The sequence below is a fragment of the Aethalodelphis obliquidens genome, unplaced genomic scaffold, assembly GCF_003676395.1.
Source record: "Aethalodelphis obliquidens isolate GAN/ISIS:26980383/991018 unplaced genomic scaffold, ASM367639v1 scaffold11, whole genome shotgun sequence".
NCBI lineage: Eukaryota > Metazoa > Chordata > Mammalia > Artiodactyla > Delphinidae > Aethalodelphis > Aethalodelphis obliquidens.
The window spans coordinates 21,890,651-21,913,259 of record NW_020837955.1 but is presented as its reverse complement, the minus strand read 5'-3'; the positions used below and the strand labels follow the sequence as shown (position 1 = coordinate 21,913,259).

The 22,609-nt window shown below is 46.3% G+C and overlaps 1 protein-coding gene across 1 annotated transcript in view; it reads right to left on the bottom strand.

Moving 5' to 3' along the window:
• The window catches only part of SORCS3 (sortilin related VPS10 domain containing receptor 3), a 583,600-nt gene that overhangs the window by 317,403 nt on the left and 243,588 nt on the right, over positions 1–22,609 (bottom strand). Inside the window, exon 3 of the mRNA XM_027112540.1 lies at positions 8,976–9,075. Coding sequence (XP_026968341.1) covers positions 8,976–9,075 — 100 coding nt within the window. The remainder of the gene's footprint in view (positions 1–8,975; positions 9,076–22,609) is intronic.

The window sequence follows — 22,609 nt, the reverse complement described above, 5'->3', positions numbered from 1 at the left end:
CAAATCGCAAGATTTCTTCCAAAGTCTACCCAATTTTTGCCTCTATCTTTCACTGGCTCTGATTGTGCCACAGGACAGCTTCTTTCTTCAAGCCTGGTGCAGTATTAACTCTTTCAGTTATTTCTAACGTTTGCACAATGCTCTTTGTTGAACATCTTCTAGACACACACAGATGCATGTGTGTGTGTGTATATAAAACCCCAAACCAAGAAAAATAAAATTAAAAAGAATAGGTTAGGCAAACATAAATCATGAAGAAGTACAGTAAAGAGCTAATTCTTATTATTTCTCTTAAGTGCCTGGATAATCTTACTGCAAATCATATCATTATTTTTAAAAAATATGATATATTCAATGCAAACCCCAAAGGGCACTTTGGAGAGAAGCCAGGCTATAGGTTTATATTCTTCCCATTTTCAAATAAAATGCAGAAGAAAAAAAACTAGTGATCATTTTAATGAGTCTTTAAATAAATTCTTGGCTAGAGCACCGCAGCAATTTATACAGGGGACCACATGCATATATTTGCCGAGAAAGGGACTTTGTGACTAAAGAGTGAATTTCCAAGAATTACTCTAGATTCCTTTCCTTTAAGTGATTAGTTTGAATTGAACCACACTTCACATCCACTCCATCACTGGGTCACACTTGCAAAGGCAAATGGAAACTTGTAAACCAGTGTCTGCCCCTTCATTGATCCACCTCTCTTCCGACTTCTTAACTTTCCTTTGTTCTGATTTCTCAGGCCCTGAAGAAGTCAGATACTTTCACTTTCGGGGGGTTTCCTTTCTGGTTCTTTTTCTGAACATACCAAGAAGAAAAAGGTTTGAACTTGGAATCAGTAAATGAAGACGGTTTGGTCCAAGTTCTGTTCTTTTCCTTTTTTTCACTCCTTCCTCTCACACATTTCCCCCTAAACTCAACTTCCGAAAGACTGCTCTAGCCTCTCGGTAACTGTTAATTTATGAGGCAAGAAAAACGAGGTGGTTGTGAATTAACAAGAGTGGGACCATTTCTCTCCATCAGCAGAATAATCAATCTCTCTCAGGCAGTCAGCAGGTTTGGTTTTTAAAGAGAGGGAAGACGACTGGAAAAACGCAGGTGGCAGCACGCCTCCTAGACAGGGCAGGATGTGAGACTCTAAAAACCCAGGGTTCTGGGGTCTACATCCTCCTCAAGGAAGCTAAGAAGCAGGGAGCCCAGCAGGGGAGGCCCAGCAGCCCTGTGGATGGCCTGCAGGGTCCCTGGATTCCAGGGTGTGCTCCTGAGGGCAGCTCCATATGAGGGGTCCCTTTCTGTAGCTGGTTTCCTGCAAAAAAAATGACGTTTCTCATTTTATCCTAATTATGGTCCCAGAAAGAGGGGATAGGTAAACGGTCTTTTATCCCCACTTTACAGCTTGAGAAACGGAGGCTCAGACAAGTTAAATGACTTTTCCAAAGCCCAACAGCTAATGAAGAGAAAGGTCTAAACCAGAAATCCTGATTCCTTCCCTGACACTCTGCCCCAGGGGACCTAGTCTCACTTCTTTGATAGCCATTTGCCTTGGGCATGCTACTCAACCATTCTGTGCTTCCAATGTGCTCAAGGCAGTTTGGATTCCAGACCCTTGATTTCTCATCCAGGTTCATCTGAAATGGGATTCCAGCTGCAATATTGCTCAGGCTTTGAGACCAGAGAGATGAGAAGCTATGGATGTTTGCACGAAGCCTACAGCTTATAACACACGCTCACTGAGATGGGCAGGGAGTACATATTCCCAACTGTTCCCTACCTGCACCCACCCCGGTCCCCAGTCCAGGTTCTCCACCAGATCTGTGTGCTCCAGCTGTCAACAGCCCATGGGCTGAACAGAGAATACTGCACTAGGAGTCAGCAGACCCAGTGCCAGCACTGGCTCTGCTGCAAATGACTTCATGACCTCGGGCAAGCCCACAGGTGGTCTCTTCTGTTAAATGAGGGCCTGCCTAGACAGTCTCTGAGGGCCCTTTTATCCCCAACACGTGGTGAGTCTAAGAATTAAATATGAGTGAAAGTGAGTTACACGAGCAAGTTAGACCAAGGTAAGTGACCATCAGCAACGAAATTTGAGCAGGTCGAACGGACCTTCATCAAACCTTCATCATCTGCAAATGGACTAATGATAGCACCCACATCATAGAGTTGCTGGTGAAGTATTCAATGAGTTAATTCACATAAAGCATTTAGAATAATTTTTGGCACATAGTAAAAATTCTCAAAAACTGCTAGCTGCTGCCCCTCCCCCTCCTCACCATTATTATTGTCATTCTTTTTTTTTTTTTTTGAGGTACGTGGGCCTCTCACTATTGTGGCCTCTCCCGTTGCGGAGCACAGGCTTCGGACGCGCAGGCTCCGCGGCCATGGCTCACGGGCCCAGCCGCTCCGCGGCATGTGGGTTCCTCCCGGACCGGGGCACGAACGCGTGTCCCCTGCATCGGCAGGCGGACTCTCAACCACTGCGCCACCAGGGAAGCCCTACTGTCATTCTTATTATTTTCATAAACACTTGTTACCTTGGAAACAGAAATGAATATTAGCGCTAAGAGGGATTTCTCTTACTTGCTCTTTAAATATAGCTTATTGTGCACATTTTCTGAAGGAAGAAAGCAGGGTCCACAGAGATGAGGTGCCTGGTTGAGGCTGTAGGAAGTAGGTGGCCACGAAGGAAGAAGTGTGATGCAGCAGAGCTGGTCCCTTGCCTGCTACTGTGATACTTGGTGTCCTCACCCCCGGGTTGCCAGAACAGATGCAGATAGCATCTCTAGCTCCCTTTCCTGCCAGAGGAGGGCTGTGCACGCCTGGGTGAGCACAGTGAGGCTCTTGGGAAGCTGCATCAGCTCATGCTGAGGGAACCCCTCAATTGTGCCATGGAGAATGCTGCAGTTCTGAGTTCCACCAGCAGAGACAGCAGCTTTCAGGGAACCGCCCACCTTCTGAACAAGGAACTGGGACTTCAGAAGAGCTGGCCTGAATGGGAGGGCTTATCTGGCCAATGTGTGGCCATAAAACCAGGAGCTTTGGGGACCACCCCTTCCAAGGACTAGCCAACTGGCTATCCATTGAGCCCAAGGTCCACAGTCGCGCACATATCACCACGTAGCCCTCTGAGAGGCACAGTCCAAATGGTGGTCATCCAGACTACCTAGGCTGGAAGGAACCTCAAAAAGTATAGGACCCACCCTTGCCACTGTACAAATAGGGAAATGGAGGCTCTGCAAGGGAGATGTCTTACTCAAGAACACCCAGGGGCAGAAAACCAGGGGCAGAAAACCAGGACCAGAAAGAAGACGTCTGCCGCCTTCTCCTACTCTAATGGTCTTACTCTGAACTGACACAAAAGGTCCCTCTGAATTGCAGAACCTTCTATGTGATTCCTCTGAATCAAAGGGAGGTCTCTGGGAGCCATGCTCAGCTTAATTTATCTCACTCGGATCACAAAAGCATCACTGCAGGCCCCCAGCAAGAGCAGCTTCTAAGTGTTACCCTTATTCTGTTGCCCCGAAGACCACGTTGCAAATACCAACTCTTCACCTGGAGAATTACTTACTACTCAGGTCATGGCACATGACACCAACTGGATACAAGGATTAAAGTAGATTTGGGACAGCCTGCCAGGCCCCACACCCTGAACTCCACAACCTAGCCTGTCTAACACATTTCGAAATACGTAAGTTTCACGTGAAAATACGCAGAGAAAAATCTGTTAAGAAAATCAGGAACTGATGACAATGATGGTGTGGTTGTAATGAGCCCTTGTTCTCGCAGGGGTGACAGTCATCTATCTGGAGCTTAGATTACAGAGCGGTTGCTGCAGTCCCCACCTGGCCAACATCTCTCATGGACATTACCTGCCTGGCCCTTGTCTGCATTTGCGATTGAGTCCCTAGGTCTATGCAAGCAGTTGTTTTCTGTGTGCATCTCGTCTGCCCAAATAGACTGCACATTTCTGAAAGCCGGAAACTCCCATCCAAAATACTTTGCTCGGAGCTAGACACTTAACAGATAGTTTAACAGCCTAAAATTATCTTTCCACATTCTTTTTTTGCTTTGCTTTAGTGTAAGAGATTTTAATATCTGTGAATTGAAAGTGTACTACCTTAGAGCTGACTTTCCCTGACCCCTCCAACGATCTCAGGAGACATGGTGAAGGAAAGCAGGGGTCCAAGATCTTAAGAGTCTGTGTTTTGTTTTGCTTAGAGGTTTTCCATTGTGTCAAAGATTGCTCAGGGTTATGCCGCTGTATTGAGAGACTGACACGGGAATAACCAACACCTGACCACACACACAATGCCTCTTAACAGCTTGACAAAGGCAGCCTGCTCATCGGAGAAATCTGACTGGTAATTCCCACTGTATTTCTGCAGGGTAGCCTGGAAGTAATTATCCTTCTCCCTGGTAAATCAGTTAGGAAAGGAGGATCTAACACTCCTCTCCTCCTCCAAAAAACTGCTAATCCTCTAACAGTAATGGGCAGAAAACCCCAGGCAACAGAGTTACTACGAATAGAGAGATGAATGCACTCACCTGGTCTTTTTACCTGTGGCAGGGGCAGCCGAGCTGAGGCAGGTCAGAGTAGAGAGCATGCCCTGTGTGGTCAGACAGAGGTGGATGGACCACCTCAGACAGAGGTGGTCAGACAGAGGTGGTCTAGCTACTTTAGAGAAAGCAAATGGCTCATCTGCCTGAGCCTCAATTTCTTCACCTGCCAAATGGGAACAAAACTACCAGGCTCAGGGGATTAAGAGTGAAACTTAGAGTATAGAAGTGAACTTAGTCTAGTGCCCAGAACTTATTAGGAGCTCAATTTTAAAAAGTCTTTATCCTCTTCTGACGTCAGCCCTTATGGTCCTCCTGCCTTCCTCCATCCCCACACAGGCGCACACACCTCTACCCTGCAGTAATTTGATCACATTCCCTGGCAGTCAGGACTTTTGTCTGCTCTCTGTCATTTCCAAAACACTCTTTCCAAATCTGCAGGTGTCAGCCGTTTTCGAGCCAGAGCAATTAGGCCGTAACAGGCTTGCATTTCTCCATCCACTCAAAGATTTGCTCTTAAACAGATACCTGTGTCTAAGCTAAGCCCCTCCCTTGTTGAGGCACAAAGACTTCAGCCTGTTTGTACAAAGCACAGTGCTGGTAAATGCAGGCTTGACCTCGGCACATGCCATTCTGCATGGGCCTAGGGACAGAGTCAGCTGACAGTCACGAGTTCTAGGAACCCAGGGACATTTATCTCCTGCAAAGGGAAGGGGAGGCTGTGAGCAGAGCCCTCCTCCGGAGGCGAGCCTCACATCCACATGGGGAACACGAAGAGCAGTGCTCTTCGTGTTCAAAGTGCCAGACGCAGACATCACCCAGGCGATGGGCTAACTGGCCAGTGGCCAGAGAAAAGCAAACAGCAAGGGATGCAGAATCACATCAAATACGAGTGGGGCAGGTCAACGCCATTAAAATAACGCTGATGCCCCCTACCTTAGGATGGTCTAGAACACTTCAACTCAAGTAGCACCCAGCCCTTCATATCAATACTCTAATTTGGAAAAAAAACTAGTAGACACCACTAATCTAAATCTCAGCTTCCTTGAGGGAGTCCAGCATTGCCAGATGTATCCTAATTTGTCCCCCAAATAAACCTCTTGGAAAGATTGTTGCAGTCTCACCATTTATAGGTAAAACAAGCTTGGTGTGATTTACATAGAGGCTGTTTCCTTATCTTGCCTGCCTTCTAAAGTGCCTGGGACGACTGGCAATTATATAGATAAAATTATATAGATAATTTATATAGATAAATTATATAGATAAAGCTTCTAAAAGGAATCCAAGCATATTTAACGCTAACTAAGGTTATTACTAGTAGGAGACTGTACACATGTTAACCACTTCTACTTTCAACCTAATCGCTTATTAGCTATCTACATGTGGAGATTTTATGTTGTCAAAAAAGTGTTAAGACATCAACAATTAGCTTTGGGAACAACTATATAAATACAAGCACACTCTACTGTTTGGCTAGGGGTGACAGAACTCTGATGTACTCATAGCCTCCAAGGAAAGCAGTAGCCACCTGTCACATAAGTAACTCCTGAGGTGAAAAGCAAGTGTTTTGACAAGATGAACTGAAAAATCTGCTGCAGACGACTTCCATGAGCTGGTCGATGAACATGGGCAGCTACCGATCATTTGAATGCTTTGAGAACCAAAAGAATCCTGCTTAATTCAAGCTCAGATGAGAATCCAGGTGACCAAAGGTTTAAACTCCAAGACGTGTAAGCAGGACACGTAAAAAAAACCAAAACAGTTTCATTACAAGGTCATAATGGCCCAGAGTACCAGACCAATAAAGAAACAAATAAGAGTGTTTTCATTTCCATCTAACTGTCAGTTTGCCTGAGCGGCTTGAGAAGCACAGTCTAGTGAACTTGAATATTCTAGTTAAGAGAAAGTCACGAGGTAGAATATTTGTGCACCATCAGCACCCCAAGGCTCAGAATACAATCAAAGACACCAAATGAAACAGAATCTAATTTCATCTCTCCTCGGATGACTCAGAAAGTCCTTCAGGAGCACACAGTCTCCTTATGAAATTAATGTCTATTGGTATTTCCAAAATAAATAAATAAACAAATCCGTGATATTAGTCTATCTTTTGTCTGTTCCCTATCTGAGTGAAGAAAATGTCTGCACTTTTAACCTTCTGGGCAGCAGTGCCTCTTTTTTTTTTTTTTTTTTTTTTTGTGGTACGTGGGCCTCTCACTGTTGTGGCCTACTCTCCCGTTGCGGAGCACAGGCTCCGGACGTGCAGGCTCAGCGGCCATGGCTCACGGGCCCAGCCGCTCCACGGCATGTGGGATCCTCCGGGACCGGGGCACGAACCCATGTCCCCTGCATCGGCAGGCGGACTCTCAACCACTGCGCCACCAGGGAAGCCCGGCAGTGCCTCTTAAGGTGGGATTTAACTGTGTCTTGGTGGTGTTTCTCTGAAAAGACATGCAAAACAGCCTCACTTTTGTCAACTGGGCAATGATTCCTGTGAGGAAGTGCTCCAGAGAGCCCATGGTCTGAACATCACCTCTGGGAAGGAGAAATGGAGGTGCACTTCTGCACCAGTGGGCTCCAAATCCCGGCGTTATGATCCTTCTAACCCTGAGTATCTGCCTTACCCTGCCCTTTGTCTCCCACACTACTGAGCACCTCTAGATCATACTAAGAAGAGATAAAACAGTCAGGATGGAGAAAAATGGAAAAAAGACTGAAAGAGATGTTATGAGTAGGAGTCCGATGGGAAACATACATGACAGATGACTACCAGAATGGATGCCAACAGGTGTGACCCTTCACGTGCCCCTTGGGAAAATCCTCATGAAGACAGCTGATCTGTCACCTACATGAAGATGTGATTAATTCTGCTGTGGTCCAGACATAGGTCAGAGATCAATGCTAAAGGACATCTGCCATGTGTCAAATACCCGCTTCTTGCTTCTCCCAGAGTGCAGACACCCCCCTATGATTCCACCTGACCCCAAGTCACTGGGAGTTAAAAACCAACTGCCCATCCTGCCGCTGACCAGCTGAGTGACATGGGTGGGACATCTGTCCTCTGTGGGCTTCAGCTTCCTTCCTAATGAAGGGAGAAGGCAGAGGAAGAGTGGAGATAGATCATGGCTGACTTGATTCAGTCAAGTCTTATCATGTGTCCATCATGGACGTGGCTTCAATTCAAGGCCATGAAGCAACTGCCTCAACCTCCTCGGTCAGGACTAGACCATGAGTTTTCAAGCACGGGGCTGTGACTATACAGGAGGAAAAGGAGCAGAGCCTGGGCTGAAGCCAAGAAACCTATACTGAGCATCAGGAGTCCTGAGCTCTAACTGGCTCCATTCCGTACCTGGCTTTGGAGCCTTTTCTGGCTTCAGTTTCCTCATCTGGGAATTGAGACTATTGGTATAGATGAAAGATTCTCAACCAAGACTCCGTGGACATCTTGGGTCCAGAGGGGGGATTCAAGGTGTTCCTAAACACCTAAAAATTGTTTGCAAAATTTGGGGGGCATGTGTCCAGAGGGGAGCTCTAGAGCTTTAATCACATTGGCAGAAGACTGCAGTTCAAAAACTACAAATAACTGCTTGTATCGATGAAATCTATGATCCCTTCCAGCTCTAACATTCAGTAATTCAAATAACAATATGGAAAAATGGGGAAATGACAACCCTTTGGGACACAGCATTTATTTTCTAAAACCATCCATCATCCCAGGCCCCCTCCTCCCAGGAGGTCTCAGTGACCAAAGTCTGACCTTATATGATTTCACCCATGTCCTGGCTGTTAAGTGAAGAGGAAAGACAGAAAAGAAGAGGCCAGCAGAGCCAGTGTGCTCCCCTGGGCCTCAGAAGGAGCTCTGGAGCAAGTGGAAGAATCCAGGGGCTGCCTATCCTTCCCTTGGAGGAAACCGACTCCCTCTTTACAAGGAGCTCTCTGAAAACAGAGCAGCAAAAAGGAGGCTGTAGGAGGGCTCATCTCTGGAGTCAAGCAGAACCATTTACCATTTTCAAATCCCAGATCTGTTGCTCCATGTTATCTGTTACTGTCTGGCATTAGGCTAGACAGTTACTTAATCTCCCTGAGCTTCAGTTTCTTCATCTGTAAAATGGGGACAGTAGTCATTTCTACCCCAGAGATTCACTGTGAGGATAAATGAGCTAAGGTATGTGAAGCACACACCGCCATCCTTGGCTGCGAGGAACCCCTTACGTAGTTTTATTATTGTTATTGTTGTTATTATTATTATTGCTACTAGGCAGTTGTTAGAATTACAATGTCTGTGGTGTTCTTGGCATATAAAATAGGCATTCTGTAAGTGACTCCACGGCTACTGGTTTTTTTCCTTAACTCCTAGGCCTTGGAAGCCCTGCCACTCCGCAGCGAATGCCCAGGACCCACTGACCACCCCCTCTCACCTTCCTTTTGTTGGTGGGATTGACGTAGAGGTAACTGAGGACAGTCTTCAAGCCCACTTTGTCATTGAGCTTTTCATAGGTGGCGCCGTAATCCGTTGATCTGCAGGTAGGAGAGAAAGAAAGAAAGGGAGAGATTGTTTTACCAAATGGGGGACTGTGTTTCAAGGGGAGCCCAGCTCTCCCCCGACCTGCATCTTTGTTCCCAAATCACACGAGTGCTTAAAGTTGTTCTTCAGAGATAAAAGGCCCCATTAATTTTAGAAGAGCAGTTAGACTGATGCAGCTGCCTACTACCTAAGCTCGCTGCCCTTTGCTCCCAGCCTTTCTCAGAAACCTACCTTCCTGGGCGGCTGCGAGTGACAGGAGCTGCCGGGGAGCCAGGCCACCTGCCACAATCAGCCCTCTGTCCCCGCGGGGCATTGCAGGGACCTTCTCCTGAGGTCCCTGGGTACAACCAGCTTCACGCCCTTCCACTGAGTCTGAAGCCAAGGGCCCCTCAGAAGGGCAGGAAGCACTGTATCCAGGAGCTGTGGCGTCCGACGGCCAAATCGGGCCGCAGCCGGCAGAGTCTGAGGCTTTACATGGGGAGCGATGGTGTGTCAGGGGGAAGAGCCAGCGACACTGGACTGCTGCCGATAGCTCATCATCCCCAACGCTCCTGCTGGCCACCCGCCCCTCCTTGGGGCCCAATTTCCAGGGCTCTGACCTCGTACCAAGACCACGAGTCAGGGCTCAGAGAACAAAGGCGGGCCAACCAAGCCACAGGCTCCTTCCTCTGCATCCCGCCTTTCCACAGAGCAGGAGGGAGAGCGAGTACCGACAATGGATTCAAGTAGCCGAAACCCCTGCTGCTCCCGCTTTGCTTCCCCACTCCCGTCCCAGACACCTCCCTCCCTTTTCAGCCCACCAGGAGCTTCAGGTTCTCACCCCCTTTCTGCCATCGCCTCCCTTGGCCAGACTCAGGAAACCTCTCCCACTGGAGCTTCAGAAGGCCACAGAGGCCCATTCATTCTCTCTACGGTGAAGTGACCTCGTGGGTGCCTGCCTTCCGACGCCGGCCCTGTGTCCCCCTAGTAACTACCTGCCCCTATCTTTCCTTGGTCCTTTACCTACCTTCTAACTCTAATCTGCTTCTGCCTTGGCCCACAGATTAGCTTTATAAGTCTAGCAGCCAAGCTCTGTGATGACCTTTAAGAACTGTCTCCACCCCCATCCAACCTGGCAAATTCCATGTCCCAGGCCCGGCTTAAATACCCACCCTTACCTCTGGTTAAGGCTTCACTGGCCCTCTCCCTGGTTGCCACTCATTTCTCCTCTGCACCAGAACAAAGTTCCCCATCTGTTGTACACCCAAGGCACACACTGTACATGCCCCTTTCATTTCCCCATATCGTCATGATGAGTTTCCTTATGTTCTGTTTCTCCAACCACAGTGTAAGCTCCTCAAGGACACGGAACTTCAGAGAACGCTATGGGGAGAGGAAAGAACATGAACTTGGGGCACAGCAAAATCTCTGGTTACTTCCTAGATGGGCAGCTCCCTGGTCACATGACCATGTGCAGGTTACTTCACCTGCTGGAGCCTCAAATTTCTTATTTGGAAAAATGGGGATAATTTAATCTCACAAGGCATTTCTGAGGATGCAAAAATACAACACATGGGAAACCTCCGAACAGGATGTAGGCATTCTGAAATGTCAAAAAACAAATGAAAATACAAAGGACGTTCACTTCTCCTTTCCCCAAACCATACAGAACCAGGTCTTACACATCATGCACGCTTGGCCCGTTTATTGAAAAAAAAAAAATCAGTATTTCTAATCCCTCCCTAGGCTGCAGGCCCCACGCGGTCATCGGTTATGCTAACTTTAATACTCAAGCACCTCCCCCCCTACCGCAAACTGACTTCTTATCTTCTGTCTCCTGTTTACCTTAGGCACTAGGACTCAATGCCAATGGGAGAAATCCTTGCCTTTATCTCTCGAACCCAGCTCAGTCCCCAAGTCTTAATGATTCTATCTCCTAAATAACTTAGACCCCCGATCTTCCCATTCTCATTCCAACGCTGTGGCTCACACATCATCGTTTTTGCAACGATTCCCCAACTGGACGCTCTTCTTCAGCCTTCTCCCCCTCCCACCAGTCTCCATGCTGTCATTAGGTTATATATCAACCACACAGATCTGTCCACCTCACTCCGTGGTAGTAATTACCCACTGCCTGCACACAGTAAAGTTTTCTTCCAAGCTTAGTCTTGGAAAATCTGGTTATAACTTCCCTTACTAGACCTATTTCCAGCCACTTGCTCCTCTGCCCCTTGCTGTCCAGCCTCATTCAACTTCCCTGAATGTCCTGCATTTTTGTGGCCTCCATTTCTGGCACATCATTCCCTTCTGCCTGAACTACCTCCAGCCTCTATTTCCTCTACTTGGTAAACTTCTCTGCAATCTTCACACTCAACTCCAATACCACTCTCCTTCCAACTTTCTCACTGGGAAATTAATCACCATTTCCTTTGTGTCCTCATACCACCTTGTACATATTTCTATTCTAGCATTTATCCTATTGTGATCATGCTATTTTTAACCTGAGACTTTGCCCTTGACTATACCTTCCTAAGGGCAAAAGCCATTTCTTATAACAACCCAATGCCTTGCACCGTGCCTGGTACAAAGCAAGTACTGAATGTACTGATATTTGTATTGTTTTGCTTTGTCTTTATTTGCAAGAGTGAATGAACGACTGAACCTGTCCAAACCCACTCACAAGTTCCTGACCAACTGCTAACGTTTAGTGGTAGCTCCACAGATAGCCACACCTAGAAAACACACCTGATACTTCAGATACTTCAGATACAACTTGCAGAATGGTAAGGTCTTTTAGTGCCAGGGAAAGATCTAGAATTAAGTTAAATGACACTAGAATTAAGGTGAAATGACCAATCACTCTGACCTCCTATCCTACCCAGGGCAGGGGAGAAGACACACCATAATCTCTACAGACTGTCAGCAGTGTATTTTTCTTAATACAAATAAAATATTTTATAGAACAAATTGCTTCTTGATTCTACACTCTTGAAGGCATAAAGATGGCACTGGGTGGAAAAAGAAAATTGAACTTGGAATCTGGAAATCTAGAGTCTAGAGTGATTCTGAAATGTACTCAAAGTGTCACCCTGGAAAGGTCAATTCTCTAAGCCTGCTAAAGAAAGAATTATTCTGACGCTTGTTAAAATGGAAAGGCAGACTTCATTCAGGACTATTACAATAGGTACAAGGACCACAGCAGTGAGGTTTTGAAGCAGAGGAGGGAGATTGGACTCCACTCCAAATACAACAAGGAAAAAGTGGGAATTTATAGCCAAAGAGAAGGGTGGGAGTCAGTGGATAGAACATTACTAAGGTAGGGAAATTCTTTGCTAAGCCGACCCGACAGGATTCTCACTCAAGGCAGGTCAGGGTGGTCAGACGTCCCCTGGGGGATGGTGGAGGATGAGGAATTTGATCAGATGTTGAGTATGATGAGATACTGCAAGGGGTTGGGGGGATCCTGGCTAAACTCACTTAGCAGAACTGTTGCTAAAAATGGGCTCTTTGAGGACATATCCGAGGACAGGGCCTAGCTGAAAAAGAGCTCGGAGGGTCCTGACTAGAGCTTGGTCAAGAAGAGAATCTTTGTCAAGCCCCCTTCTATCATCAACACAACAGCTTTAACTCAGATAATCGTAAGGCCCCTTCTGGACTTGAAATCTGATTATCCCACCAGCACAGCACTAAGCTGTTTCCAAAGAGCAACTTTTCCTCATGCTATATATAGCAAACATCTTACTTATAAGAGCTAAACTCTCAGGGCTCCCTGCATGACTGGTGTCACAACGAACTTCCTCCCCGCGTCCAAATAACCCTCATCAAAGGCAGCGTACTTAGCAGGATGCACAGTCTCTCCTCCTGCAAGCCGCACAACCGAGTCCCACTGACTCTGCTGTCTTCCAAAGGTGGCTGCACAGGGTTAGGGCTTCCCAACACAGGATACGCCACGGCTCAGCTTCCTCTGCTCCTCGGGCAGCTGCCGCTCATTCAGGCAAGCAGAAACACGTCTCACTCGGTGAGGACACCTCAAGGAGCCACTGAGCCCTGGGACCAAAGGAGGCCTGGGCTCTGCCCTTTCCAGCATGGAGGCCACACACCGCGTTGACCACAGAGTTCTGTGGGCCCCCTTCACCTGGGGTGAGGGGCAGCTGGCAGAGAGGCCTCAGCACCACTGCCAGAGCCAGCTGTGCCTGCAGAAGTCGCTTTGACAGGAAGGCAGACCATCCTCCACCTTGTGCCTCCAGACATCTGCCGGCGGGGTCTCTCAGAGGAAGCAGGCTCATTTCCCCTAACTTAAAGCTAGTTTCCCAAAGCTTGACATCTTGACGCTAAGCTCCTAACGCTGAAATGTCCTGAAACCTGGAGACTTCACACACATGCATGGGGCACCCGCCATAGGCCGGGCACGATGCCAGTTACCATTTGGAATGGCTCAGAACACACAGCTAACCTGGCAGGCAGCACGTGAGAAGTGCCCAGCCACAGGGCTCCCAGCTTCTGTTCTGGGCTCAGATTCCTGCAGTTCCAGAAGGTTATTCCACTGCCGTGTGTGTGTGTGTGTGTGTGTGTGTGTGTGTGTGTGTGTGTGCGCGGGCATGCACATGTTTGTATCTCCCTCTCTCTTGCTCTTTGTCTTTCGTTACGAATTATTTCCAGAACACAGAAAAATACAAGATGCCCAATCATATACCCACTACTACATTTATATGTTGTTTAGGAGCACAAATGCTTGATCATCTTTTGGAGTGTTTTTGGATTCACGTAAATGTTACCATACAGGATATACATTCTGCAGCATGATTATTTTGTCCAACATTCAGTCTGGGGGTTTTTATCCATGCTGACACACCTAGCCATAATTCATTCATTGTAACTGCTGTAGAGCATTGCGGCTTACCAATAAACCACTGTCTATTTATCCTTTCAACCCCTGATAAATAGTTTTGTCTTTTTCCTTTAAAATTTGCTATGATAAATGTTTCCATCGCCATTTGTACACGTGGCTTCTTGTGCATCTGTAAAGAAAAGTTTTTTCTAGAGAGACATCTTGATGTGCAATTACCACTCATACTCCATGCATAACTTCTTTGCTGGCATTTAACAAATTTTTCTCTAAGGAGGCCTTCAAAGAGACACTCCCTTCGTCCCCAGCTCCAGAAGTTGGGCCTTCTTTATTGCCACGGCCTGAGTCCATAGCTCCTGACCTGTCTCGCCCCAGCTATCTCTGTCTCTGGAATCCTGAACTCCAGAGCATCTGAACCCAGACAGCAGCTGGGGCCCTGAGTCCCGGCTTCAGGAGTGCCGTGTCTGGTTTTCCCATTCACATCACTGCAGGTCACCTGCTCCATGGCTCCACTGCCTGCCCAAGGACCCGCGTGCTGTCGGGCTGGGCCTCCCAGCTGCCAAGCACTCACACTCCTCCCCAGGTGCCCGGTGCTGACTGGTTGACATGTGTGGGGTGGGCCAAAACATTCAGATCCTTGGTCTTTATTTCCCATACTGGTATTTCCCAGACTGGTAGACTAGATGTCCATCCTCTTCAGCCTCCCAGCACTCCTGGTCTGAGCCCTTCAACTATTTAGAGCTCCTGTCCCATCCTGATAGGCCTCCAGAAGACTTCCGTGTGGGCCAGTACATTCCAGGAGGACCCCCTCAGCCTAACTTCCCATAACCCTGGTACTCACCCAAAGCCAGTCTCTCAACGACAGTTTCCAGGGTTGAGTTGTGAATACACTATACTTCCATCCGCCCAGCAAGCTCTCACTCCTCTAGTGAGCTTCTGCGGGAGCGGATGGTGGCAACAAGCATATGGCTTGCTATTTTAAAAGTGAAAGAACAGAAAAGAAAAACTTTTAGCCAACGCAGCCAAGTCAGCTTCCTGGTAGAGCTGAGCTGGGGCTCAACACCACCCCCCCTCGCTGCATCCCCAAAGCCACATTCCTGCCAGAGGTGAGAGGGCTCCAGAGGGCACTCTGCCAGTTCTCACCAGCCACCAGATGTGCAGGATCGGGGCGGGCACACTGCTCTCCTAGTCCCACCAGCTGCCTCCCCTTGTTTGCCACCTGTGCTCTCAGCCCCCCTCCTCCTTCCCTCTCCAAGCCTCGCCCCTGGGAAGGAACTGGGAAATTTCAAGTCTTTTACTCTTTGATTCTCTTATCAGTCTTTGATCTTCTCAGTGGACTCCCTTCTCTGTGATACTATTTAAATTAGCAAACCACCTCAGTCCTGATAGTTCCTTTTCCTGTTAGCAATTTTATTTTTGCTTTGCTCATTTCTTAACACATCTCTATCTGTTCTCTGTTATGGCATCTACCATGTGCCAGGGACTGGGCTTACCCCTCCTCCCTCGCCAGTAAGGGACACTTACGAGGAGCTACAAAGCTCAGGCAAGCAAATTGCTTTCTGTAAAAGGGCCACAGAGTAAATATTTTAGGTTTTGCCAATCTCTATCACAACTACTCAACTCTGCCCTTGTAGCTCCAAAAAAGCCAAGCAGGATACATTAATGAATGGGTGTGCTGTGTTACAATAAAACCGTATTTACAAAAGCAGGCGGTGCACAATTGGGTGGCCAGGGCTGCTCTAGCAGACTACAATATCAACCCCTACCATCCCTACCACCAGCCAGGCTCCCATCCCGCTTTGGTCTCTAAGACAACTTCCCAAGACTCTGGCCAAGGTCTCTGATACCCTAACTCCCGCTTCCCTGTCTGGCTGCCATCAGGTCAAAGCGTCTGCCTAAGCCTGGCACTCAGGCCTTCTCAGGCCTTTGCCCCCTTTACCTCCCATCTTCCACTCTCCCAGTGAGCTTATGGCTGGCAAGTGTCCAGATTTCCTCCTTTTTGACTCCCAGCTCTAGTATTAACTACATCTTAGAGACTTTTCCTACAACTTCAGCCCACACCCTCCTCTGCATTTGTATCAACAGCGTTAGGAGTTCCCTATTTATTCTCTGAATACGCTTATGTGCTTTTTTCTTTTCAGCAATGACTAAAAGCTCCTTAAAAGAAAAACAACACATGAAATCTCTTTTGAATTGCTGAAAGTGCAGAGCACTAAGTAGAGAAAAGGAAGATGCGAGCAGGGCAAACACAACTATACCCAGTGCTGGACGAACTAGCCCTGTGAGCTCTTCACTTCTCTGAACAATAGCGGCGCTGTTGGGAGGACTCCATAGAGAACAGTGAGAAACACAGTCTAGCATCTGATAAAACCCCTGTGCCATAAATGTGTGTGGCTGCCATTTTTACGACTACCCCAGATTGTGTTTTTCTCAAGGACAATCACGTTGGGTTTTTTTCCTTGATGTATGAACTCCTTACGCTTAGGGGGTGAGGCACATGGACGCCCAATTCATCATTAGGGAATCTTTGGCCCCCGTTTCCAACTGATGCCATGAAAGTACAATATGGCCCAGCTGCCTGGGGAATCAAAAGGAAGAACCAAGCTTCCACGAGCCAGGCCCTGGAAAGCCTCCACCAGCCTCTCCCCCTGAGTGTGTTCCCCTGAGCTACACCAAGAATAGTCAACAATCAAAGACCAGAGGCAACAAGGGGCTCCAGTGTGTGGTGAACCACAGCCCCCTCCAAGGGCAGGGCAGGAGTTTCCACAGCATAGCTCCAGACCCATGGCTGCCCAGACAGTCTTTATGATCCAAATGGAGAAACCACTGACGCTCCCCTCTGGCCGGTTCCACTCCCCGTCTTAAGGCCAGCGCCTAAGGCCGCGTTAATTTGTATCTCTGCAATGGCAGAAGCCCAACCTGGCCGCAAATAACCAGACAGAAAACTAATTTCAGACTCCAAGCCAAAAACGAGTGACTTCAATAGCTTCACTCTCCAAGTGGATAGTGGCCCCACCCTCTGCTTCAGAAAAACCACAGGCAGGCTGATGCCCAGGCAGAAGCTCACACAGCTCTCTGTCACCTCTTTGTGTCATCTGACTCCACGGCCGCATTATCTCGTCTCACAAAGAGAGACACAGGGATACAGAATAGTTAATGTTCTCCTGCCCCAGCTATCTGAATGAGAGCCATCATGGGGTCCAAGTGCAGAAAATTGAAGGTAACCTGACTCTGGAGACCAGATCATGCAGAATTCATGGTTTATATCAAATAAAAGGTAGACCCCCCAGCAGCACCATTCCAGCTCAGACCTAGGAGGGAAGGTTGGCATGTGTGGAGTGGGCCAAAACATTCAGATCCTTGGTCTTTGTTTCCCATTGAAGTGTGAACACTTCATTTCTCACTGAAGAATCTCAGTTAAGATGATAGGGTTGCTGGGTTGTTATGCTGAGGACTTAAAATGACGAAAGATCTCAACCCTACCAGCCAAGAGGCCTGTTTGTGTCATACTGGGGAAGGGAGGAAAGAAGTCCTCCAGAGAGAGGAGAGAGCACGAGCAGACCCTGAGAGGATGTGACATCCCATAATTCACTGCACCTTTGTTCACGTGAATATAGCGCATTTTACACAACATGCACACACACACACACACACACACACACTATACAACAGCATTAAAGAATCAGGTAGATGTCAAGATTATTGACCTAGAAAAGTCTCTAAGACATTACTCAATGAAAAAGCCTACTGAATAATAATGCATTAAAGATACAAACAGTATACCCAAACAAGACAAAACAATGTATTTCCATTAGGTTTGTAAGTGTGTACACCAGTGCATTGTAAAATTTCTAGAGGAAAACGCAAATACATGGTAATAGAAGTTACCTCTGAGTAGGGGCCCGGGGTGGGGTGGGTTGGCTCTAAGAACTTGAGTTTACTTGTAATGTTGCAATGCTTTCCAAACCAAAATATAGCCATGTATCACTCAGGCGGTTAAAAATAATCACAATAAAGTGATTTGTTACTGTGCAGTTATGAGGCAGATCAGTAAATTAACACATCTGTAGAGGAGCTCTATTATAGATAAGCATTTGCATTCGAAAAGACAATCCAACATAACCATAAGAGGATTTGTTTCAGAGTCAAGCAGATTTGGTTTCAACTCCAGCCTGTGTAACCTTAGGCTAATTACATAAGTCTCCTGTTTCATATCTGCTCAGTGGAAATATAAATATCTCCTTCCTAGGATTACTGTGAAGCGTAAATGGCCCTAACACCACGCAGTTCACTTCACTGCCAGTTGCTGGGAGACCCCATGGTAGAACAATAATGTGATCATTGGAGGAGAAATTGTCCCAGGCATCTCTGGGCAAACAGGAGGTGAGTTATAGTTACATAACCACCAGTGGGCAGGCCAAAGCCATCCCATCCCCACCAGATCAGCAGTCAGCTACCAAAAGGTACATGGGAAGTTGGAGGAGTTGCCACGCATAATCAGAGACAGCCTCCAGCAGGTGGCCAATACTAACAAATTCAAGTCTAGGGAAAACAGACTTCACTTTGTTCAGTAAGATTTCCTGGGGAAAAAAAATAATGAGGCACAAACTAGAAGGTGCTGGACAGTTTTAGCAAGGCATCTCTATCTGGGGAGTAGATGTTTACCATTTCCCTTCAAAATTAAATGCAGCCAGTTGGGTCCCTATGACATGCCAGAATTATATCTGTGCACATCCAGAAACCCCCAGGATAAAGTGTGTAGCTGCCTAATGGAGAGATGTAAACTGATGGAGAGCCTCCAGACCACCCCGCTACCCTAGAGAAGCTAAACTCTGTGCCCCATTTATTTGTAAATCTTTCTCTTCTCTGGGATAAACATAATACCTTGCATGCGGTAGGCACTCAAATCATTAATTAATTTATCAGTTAAAGCAAGTCTATGTCCCCCGAGCAACCAGCCCCGTAGAAAAGAGAGTGGCTTCTCCAGCTTCTATCCTCCTCCAAAAAGCCTCTCATCTTTCCCGCCTCTGGTTTCCTAGCGCTCAGCATCTGTGTCACTCTCAGGGAGCATCATACCCGCTCTCTGGGGATGTACATCTCTTCTCTTCTGCTGTTGTTTTATGTCATTATTTAACTTTTTGTGCATGAGGCTTCTTTTTCCAGACAGAGTAAGTCCTCTGAGATCAAGGAGCTACCTTGTGTATCTCTCTTAGGCCCTAATGCATGCTGCATAATGCCATGCAGTTTGAATACTCAGGCTGAGCAAATGTGTCCCAGGGACTAAATAGTCACATTCAGAGTCCCTTCTGCCTGGGAAAGGTTCTCCTGGGAGAGACTAACAACAAAGCAGGTGTCCTTCAGGCAGAGCTGGTTCTATTGGTTATCTTACTGGTCATTCGGGGAAGAAAGAAGACTAAAGTATTCCAACACTGGATACCTCCCAGCCCAAGAAAGAACTGGAAACTCCCAGATACCCAGGAGTGAATTGCAGGTCTCCCATTTGAAGCTCTTATACCACAGCCACTCCATCTCCTTATGGGCCCAGAAATCTGAAGTCTCATTTACCTCTTCCTCTAAAAGAATTATATGTTGATTGCTAAGCTCCCTGCACCATGCCGGCTACACCACATTACTTAAACAATTGCGCTCTTGGACACCACATTCTACACCCCAAACGCTCTTGACAACAGACCAGAGCTATAGGGCATGAAAACCAATCCCAGTTTTTTAAAGCTTTCCTTTGAAAGGCTAAGTAAGAAGAAGAAGCAATTAGCTAGAAGTTGGGTTTGTTCTCAAGTCACAGAGTATTTCTTAAACCATCATTTGGCCCTGAGAGAAATGCCCCTCTGAGACCTGAGGCAGCACTCATCTGAAGCCCTGGTGCCATGGATTGGCTCAGTAGACTGGAGCCCATGGCCTTAGAGAAGATAAATGCCACACTCTGGGGTCTTTTTTTAATTTTAATTTTTTATTTAATTTAATTTTTTTTTTTTTTTTTTTGCGGTACGTGGGCCTCTCACTGTTGTGGCCTCTCCCATTGCGGAGCACAAGCTCCGGACGCACAGGCTCAGCGGCCATGGCTCACGGGCCCAGCCGCTCCGCGGCATGTGGGATCTTCCCGGACCGTGGCACGAACCCGTATCCCCTGCATCGGCAGGCGGATTCTCAACCACTGCGCCACCAGGGAAGCCCTGGGGTCTTTTTAAAAACTAAAAGGACTGAAAACTTATGATAGAAATATCATAAAGTATAGAAAAGTATAATGTGCAACATAGACATCAATTATAGCCACGCTATACAGAGAAAAATCCACTTAACATTTTGGTACTTTTTTTTTTCTCTAATCTGTGTGCATGTGTATGTTTACAAAATTGGGGGTTGTTCTCTGCATACAGTTTGGTGTCCTACTTTTTCACTTAACATAATATTTTAAGCATCTCACCAGGTTGTTTAATATTCTTCCAAAATCATTTTAAAAGCCTTACAGCATCCCAGTGTATAAATGTATCATAATTTACTTTAACTGCCTTCTCGGTCAGATGGTTGGTTTCTGGCCAAATTTTTATAGTAAATAACTGTAGTGTGTATTCTTCTACATAAATTTTGTATGCGTCTTTGTTTCCTTAAAGTATATCCATGTTAATGTAATTATTAGTTCAAAGGGTAAAAATTATCATTAATATGGTAATTGTTACAAAATATTCTGCATGACATAAATATTCTGGTCAATCTGCACTTCCACTAACAGTACTTGGGAGCACCAGTTTCACTGCATACTGGCCAACACTGGGCATTAGTATTTTAAAATCTCTAAAAATAGGTGTGTTGGCACCAACGCATTATAAAAATATGAGACCCTAACTGTGTCTTTACACTGGAATACCATGTCTTTAACAATGGACCCCCTTGATACTTTTAAATATTATTGTGGATCCTAAGAGATTTAATTCATATGTTATATCCATCAGTCTGTACTGTATTAGAAATTGCATCTGATAAAATTTTACAATATTTATTCATTTATTTTAAAATAACAATAATAAAACATAAATACCATAATTTTATGAAAAACAACTACAGTTTCCCTAACAAAAACAAGTTAGTGAGAAAGTGTGGCTTTTTTTTTTTTACATTTTTTGCAAAGCTCCTTAATATCCGACTTAATGGAAGACAGTTGGATTCTCATATCAACGTCTGCATTTAATTGTTATGACATCACATACGTCATGTAGCTTCTAGAAAACTCTACTGTACACTTGTGAGTGAATGAGAATAAAAAAGGGCAAATAACACTTACTATTATCATAAAATATATTCATTAATCCCCTGATAGGGTTGTGGGCATTCCCCAGGGTTCCCAGGACCACACTTGGAGAACTGCTGCTCTACCTCAAACAACCGGGTCCCAGAGGACTGCAACTTACAAAGAGATCTTTTCAAGTTGTAATTAAAGCTATGGACTTCCTGCAAATCTCCTCTCACCTCAAACAGTCTTCTTCGCCAGACCCCATAAAGTTCAAATCCAGCCTCCTACATAAAGCCTTCTCATCTACCTTGCCCTACGGTGATATTTCCTTTCTCTGATTCTTTACTACTTTTATATCACTGCAGCACAATTTGGCCTATACCCTCTGATTTTCATTGCCTCTTCTCCCCGCCAAAACTATAAGCTTCTTGAGGTCGGGGATCAAGCCTTTGGCTCACACGTGGGCTCAATAACTGATTTCTCGGGAGACTGCCACCCTAAGTCGCTGTGGCATTTAAGGAACTAACATTTGCGTAGTGCTTTATACGAAACACTTTCTCTTGAGATATTTCATTTAATTCTCGCGATGACCCTTTTACAAAGGTATTTTATCTTTGTCAGAAAAATGAGGAAATAGAGACTCAGAAAGGTTAAGTGACTAAGTAAATGACAGTGCTGGAACTTGAACCCAGGTCAATGGATTCCAAATCCCGTGCGCTCTACTTCAATTCGTAGCTGTTTATTGGAAACAGTGGTAACTAAGCATCTGTTTCTCAAAGTATCACATAGTAGAGATTTCACTGACTCATCCTTTCAGGGAATCTCTGAAGACATTTCCTACTAGGAGGTATTACAGGTATTAAAAAGGAGAGCATTTGAAGTCAAAATTAGGCTAGAATTCCTGCTCTCCCACCTACTAGCAATATAACCCTGTGCACATTGCCTTTGCTTTCTGGGCCTCAGTTTTCCCATCTCTAATATAGGCATAATAATTGCTACCAGGCAGGGTTGTTGGGAGGACCCAATGAGAAAATCTACATAAAGCACAGTGCAAGAATCAGCTTAGTTCTTGGATACACTTTCATTTCTTTCTAAAGCCATTTAACCGCCATCCTTTATTTCCCCTCTGAAAAATGAGAAGGGCTGCATGAAATGATGACAGGCACTGCCTATAGCCTGAACAATCTACTGAACGGGAAAATATTTTATCCCAGACACCTGGGTCTGGGGTCTTTGGTACAGAGAGGCTACAGAAGCCCAGGCCGAAAGTATCACTGGAAGGAAAGGACGGTGTCTTTATACTAAAAGACATTCACTGCCAATTCATGCGAGATCCTGTAGAAGCCAGCTCCGCACAGCCCACCCCCCTCAACATACACAGACACTCCTCAGGCTCACATCCTCTCGGAGTCCCTGGAGCTCAGTGCCTTTCCTGACACAGGCTGCTCCCATGGGG